General features: G+C 38.7%; 1 protein-coding gene across 1 annotated transcript in view; it reads left to right on the top strand.

The window, feature by feature from the left end:
- The first annotated feature begins 1931 nt into the window (after positions 1-1931).
- Positions 1932-6000, top strand: part of prdm5 (PR domain containing 5) — a 32444-nt gene continuing 28375 nt past the window's right edge. Inside the window, exons 1-3 of the mRNA XM_062396425.1 lie at positions 1932-2163; positions 3894-3977; positions 4566-4688. Of these exons, the coding sequence (XP_062252409.1) occupies positions 2065-2163; positions 3894-3977; positions 4566-4688 (306 nt within the window). The 5' untranslated portion in view covers positions 1932-2064. The remainder of the gene's footprint in view (positions 2164-3893; positions 3978-4565; positions 4689-6000) is intronic.

Below are 6000 nucleotides of genomic sequence, written 5' to 3'. Positions count from 1 at the left end.
TGAGGTTAATGGTGAAGGAGGAAAATGATGGTGAGTGTTTTTTCCGATCAATGTGAACTGCGTGTGTTATCTGTGTAGAATAAGGTTGCCTCGGCAAGATTTTACTGTGGAATAGGCAGGAAGTATTAATGGATCTGTTGGCACATCCATTTTATTTAATCAGGTGATTAGAACTGCCAGATAGCCTTATACATGTATCCTTCATATGAAAAATGGAGTAACTTTCCCCCCTAAAATAAGTATATTACATTACATGTCATGTCATGTCATGTCATGTCATGTCATTTAGCTGACGCAGATGGGAAAGAGTGGGATTCAAACCAGCAACCCTCTTGTTGGGGAACACCTGCTCTATCCCCTAGGTCACGCTCTCCCCCTATATACAAATGTTATAAATATAGATTGTTTATGATGTAATATAATAAGTTATTATTTTCACATTATGTTTTTACTAGTTTGTTCACTCTCACAGGTCATCATATTTTTTCTGCATGTTTATTCGTCGAACTGAGCTTTCTGCCTTCTCAAGTATATGTTATGCATCTTGTCATTTTCTATGTTTTCTCTTTTTTTAACAGTGGAAAAAATATCATCATCATCTTTATCATATCATCATAAGATCCAGTGTGTGTGTGTGCGCAGCTTTTACTGTTATTATCACTGAGGTTGAGCTGTGATCACAGTGTATCTTTAATCCTTTGAGAGCAGTGAGTGAAACAGGATGCTGTCATACATCTTATGTTGTTACTAGTTTGTTGACTCTCATAGGTATTCATATTATTTCCAGCCTGTTTATTTTTTTATTTTGTATTTTTGTGGACTTAAGAGTGGCTTTAAATTGAGCACATTGGCTTATTCCTCCAACTGCACCGTATATTGATTATCTTATCATTGATCATCAGTATATTAGACAATATAGGATCCAGTGTTTTGTGTATATAGTAAACACCCCAGCGTTGCTGGGATCACAATTTGCCTGCTGTGTTGTGCTGTGAGAGCAGCCTGACAAAAGGTAGTTTCTGATAACAAACTTTGGACCAATCAGCTAGCAAGCAGGACGCTTTGTACATTTCCTGCAGCATTATTATCATACATATTATGTTATTGCTAGTTTGCTGACTCTCATAGGTAGTCATATTATTTACTGCATGTTACTTTTGTTCTGTATATTATTTGTTATGTCCTTTTCTATGTTTTATTTTACCACGTAGCAGTATAGAGCAAAGTCAAAAGTAGACATCAACAAGTAAATGTAAGGGGAATATAAAATGTACAAATATAAATATTAATGGAATTAAAAGTAATATTTACTGTGTAAACAGAATATATAGTGTGACAATATATACAGTGAAATGGATTGCACATAAGTCATTGAATTTGACAGACAGAATAAATATCATCATTATCATAGCATCATGTTAGTTAATATAAAATCCATTGCCTGAAAGAGTTTGTAGAGAAGTTTTACATCTACATAAAAGATCCAGTGTTGGTGTATACAGTATACATGTATCTCTGCTGTTTTATTTTGCAGTGAGAGCACAAACAGACAGTTAAATGTTTTTTATTATTATGTAATCAGTCGTTTGTTGACTCTCAGGGTTAATTATATCTTGTTCTTCGTGGTAATAAGTTAAATAAATGTATATAAAACTGTGTAAACAGTAATGATGACTACTGTGTTGTACAGTGAGAACCGACAGTTGCATTGTTTTCTTATTATGTCATCAGTAGTTTGTTGACTCTTGGTTATATGTTGTTCTTCATGGCATAAGCTAAATAAATGTATATAAAACTGTGTCAACAGTAATGATGACTACAGTTTTGCTCAGTGAGAGCAGCCTGAGAAAAGGTTACTGTGCAGCCTCTGGTTACAAACTTTGGACCAATCAGGACGCAGCGTTGTCTTCCTGCAGCAGCAGCCACAGAAGTTCAACCTGGACCTTCAGCTCCGAGAGGAAACGAGAAATCTCCCGTTAATTCAAACTGACGATGCTTGTCCACTTCCGCTGACATATTTGACCTCGTCCAGCCGACTGTCTGCGGAGGACACGTCCCCGAGTAATGACAATGTTGGGCATGTATGTGCCAGACAGGTTTTCTCTGAAGTCGTCCAGGGTCCAGGATGGAATCGGTCTGTACACGGCGCGGCGAGTGAAAAAGGTTTGTTGTTTGCGGCTGAACAACTTTCTAAGCGACTGTGGACGATGTGTGTGTGCGTCTTTAGACTTTTAAACGCGCCGTAGTTGTGTTCTTTGTGTTGCTTTCCCTCCTGTATCGATGCTGTCAGAGTGTGGGTCTCGCACAGAGCCTGCTCTGACGTGAAGTGCCACGTAGCTACACAACTCCAGTGGTTTCTCTCGGTCTCTGCGCAACTGTGTGTGTTCGAGGGGAGGGTCGCGCGCCTGTCTCGTGAACAAATCCACTACATGCCGGTTTTGCTTAAAGCTTTAAACTTGTTTTTTTTTTTTACAACATTTTCAAAGTGAAGACATTGTTCCTGTGTCCTGTGAGAGACACGGAGGAGTCTGTGGGGCAGGGGACGGTTAGCAGGAGATGAATGGGTTCATGTGTCAGTGGCTGAGGAGGAGGAGGAGGGGGGGAATCTCAGGAGGATGCTGTCATTTTAATCCACTGGACTACAACATGATGGACGTGAATGTAACATTACGACCCCGCCTCCCCCCCTGCATGATTGCCCCTCGTTGGGAAGGGAAAATGTCCTTTCTATCAAAGAGCCGGCCTGTCCACGAACCATCCAACATGTATAGTAGTACAGTGCCTGTTCTAAACCTGCCTGTTAGATGGCTGCAGGCCGGCAGACTCAACAAAGATGAAGAAGAAGAAATACAGTGGGTGGAGGTCACGCACCTTCATGATGATTTCCAACCGCCAATAAACTGAACAAAGAAGAAGAACCTGCCTGTTCTCTTGTCCTGTGTTAAAGCTCTGCAGATACTTCAGAATTATTCGTTGTCATTAGTGAGTCCTCCTCAAAGAGTTCTACAATATACTGTCTCTTTTTGTTGTTTGTGTTCTGGACGTTGTGCGCAGAGGTTTTTTAAAACTTTTTCTGTGGTGCAGAGTGAAGTAAGAAAACTTTGTGTTCATCCTACCTGGTTTATCAGCGGTGAAGATTTTAAAGTCAATGTTTTTCATAAAACATTGTTTTGTGCGGCTGTGTCTGAGGGGTTGGAGCGGTCGTCCTTTAACCAGAAGGTCGGCAGTTTGATCCCAGTCTTCCCCATCTGCATGCCTAGGTTTCCTTGGGCAAGATACTGAACCCCTGAACTGGCCCTCTAGAGAAAGTGCTTCCCATAGATACACTGTATAGTGCAGAACTACACTTAGACCATTTTCAGTTACAGACTATCTACTGTTAATGTGTGTGCTTTATAAAAGTTTGGATGATTCAAAGAGCTGGTGTTATTTTTTATTCACTGCATGTCGGCTATTTCAGGGGTCGGTTAAACAATCAAAACCATGTTCAAACCCAAGTTCACAACTTTTCAAAGTAAAAGGTCTGTAATACAATTCAGTACAAATCATTATAACAACAAACACCAACTGTGTGCTTTTACTCTGAAGACAAATTGCCAAACAGGAAAGGATAATGTTGTTGCCATGCCAGAGATCTGCACCCCATTATTTTTTATGTAAAATGTGTCCTAATTGCACCAAACTTGGTTAAGCACTTCTCTGGGCATTAACTATATAAATTCTAGGAGGTAAGTCAATTAGATGAATGGTTCGCGAGTCATTTGTTTCACATACAGACAGACAGACCAAGAGGCAGATGTTTGTGAAATCAGTAGGTGTATAATTATCATGGTTTGGCCTGTCCACTATTAATGTCAGTTTGTGTTACTCTGTTCCCTCTGTTTGTCTTTAAGGGGGAAAAGTTTGGCCCCTTTGCTGGTGAGAAGAAGCTGCCCAGTGAGCTGGATGAAAGCTCGGACACCAGGCTGATGTGGGAGGTGAATGCACACACATCTTGCCTTCTTCCCACAGCACTGCACACATGTGAAGGTTTCAGGTGTAAAAGTCAGTGGTTAAAACAAATGTATATCCATTTTTCTTTGTCGGGCAATGATTTTATATTTACATGATTCTAATTCCGATACTAACCTCATACACATAAGAGCTGTTTGAATTCTGTATGATGTTAAGTAACAGAGTCAGTGCCGACTTGTATCGTGTGTTTATCAAAGCACATCCTTTAGCATAGGACAGCTGTGAAAAAGACTGCTTGCATGTGTGTACAAACAGTCTAAACTCTAAATTTTTCTGTGATAAAGACAACAAATAATTATGTTCAGATCATTTTGCCATACTGATTTAAACTGACTTGTCTCATGTGAAGCCCCTGATGGCAACCTCTCAAACAAATGCTGTGATGTAGTTATCTGCAGCTGTCACATTGTGAGGTGCAGACAAGATAAGGTGTTTATATTTAAGGCCAAACACTCTTTGATTGTCAGAAGACAAAGCATGAAAGCAACAAGAGAAGAAGTAGCAATTGTTTACTTCTAACAACTCACACGGTCACTGTTTTTTTCCCTCAGGTCCGTGGCAGTAAAGGAGATGTTCTGTATATCCTGGATGCCAGTAATCCACGCCATGCCAACTGGCTGCGGTTTGTCCATCAGGCACCTTCACAAGAGCAGAAGAACTTGGCAGCTATACAGGTTTGTTTCTCTAAGTGGACGACTAATCCTTCACTGACATATTTGACAGGAGATACACATTTTTTGACAAGGTAATGATTTTTCCCCCCCAAAATATATTTTTCACTTTTATATATGAAATTTATAGGTACATGCAGGTTCTCTAAATGTGGCTAAACCCACAAATTATTCCTCACCCATTGCCAGTAGAGGAGTTTCATTTTTGACGTCACAAATGCGGCACAAACTGAGAAACTCTTTCTGCTTGTGTCAGTGTTGCATCTTGCACAATAGAAAGAAAACATTGCTGTTGCATGTTGTTCCCATGGTGTAATAAACAATAAATACACAAATGCACCAACACCCGTTAGTTCTATTGGGGCATTTCAGACAAAAGCCAGATGTTAGCGGGCGTTATTGGGTCTTTTGACCAGTGGAGAAGAGGCTTAAAACAGATCAAATATAATGTTAGTTACTTTTTTCAATGTCAAACTGAACAGGTTAAGAAATCTTTGAAAATCGTTATAATATTCTTTTGTTGTTAATTATATTGCGATAATTATTGATTCGTTTTGAAGAAAGATAATGTGTGTGAACTATTTTATAAAATGTATATATTGTGTACTGTAAAATTGGATAAAGAGAGAAGCATATGTCTTTATGGTTTGTGTTATCAGCATTTGTATTTTGGTTTTAGGGACAAACATTTATTGATTTTTTCGCCGAATGTTTTTTCTTAATGGTAAAAACAAATGCCTACCTTTTGTTAATCCATAAGTGAATGCAGTCCTTAGATTTAGATTCCTATTTTCAATAAGTTATTTTCAACAACACTTAAAAAAAAGAAGTGATTTTATTGGTAAATAGGGCCTCAACAACAGTAGCCAGGCCTAAGAAAATGTCAAAGAGTTTTAAAAACAAATCTTCTTAAAGCAACCTAACTCTAACCTCTCTGCACTGGATCTGGGTAATTTCACCTCTTGAACTCCCGTGCAAAAGATAAAAAAAGATTATTCTTTCTTGGCAGAAGAAAAATAGAGGTGGAATGAAGAGAAGATGAGAATTTCAGGTCTTAGGGCCCACTTCCTTCCATTAATACTCGAATGCCCAAAGTGATTGGTCGTTTAAAGGTCATCCATGTGTGTTAAAGCTCTGTGTTCCATCAACACTGACATTTATTGTATAGCTTTCCTATTCTTAATCATTATTTATGTATATTTAGAATCCCTTACTTAAAACAAAATGACGCTTTGATTTTATTAGCATGACCTGTAAAGACAGGGAAGTTAATGACAACATTTTTAAGGGTTTGAGGTTTTGACCTGTGGCCTCA

This window comes from Platichthys flesus, chromosome 9 (genome assembly GCF_949316205.1).
Source record: "Platichthys flesus chromosome 9, fPlaFle2.1, whole genome shotgun sequence".
In the NCBI taxonomy this organism is placed as follows: Eukaryota; Metazoa; Chordata; class Actinopteri; order Pleuronectiformes; family Pleuronectidae; genus Platichthys; species Platichthys flesus.
This window is presented reverse-complemented; position numbering and strand designations above follow the sequence as displayed.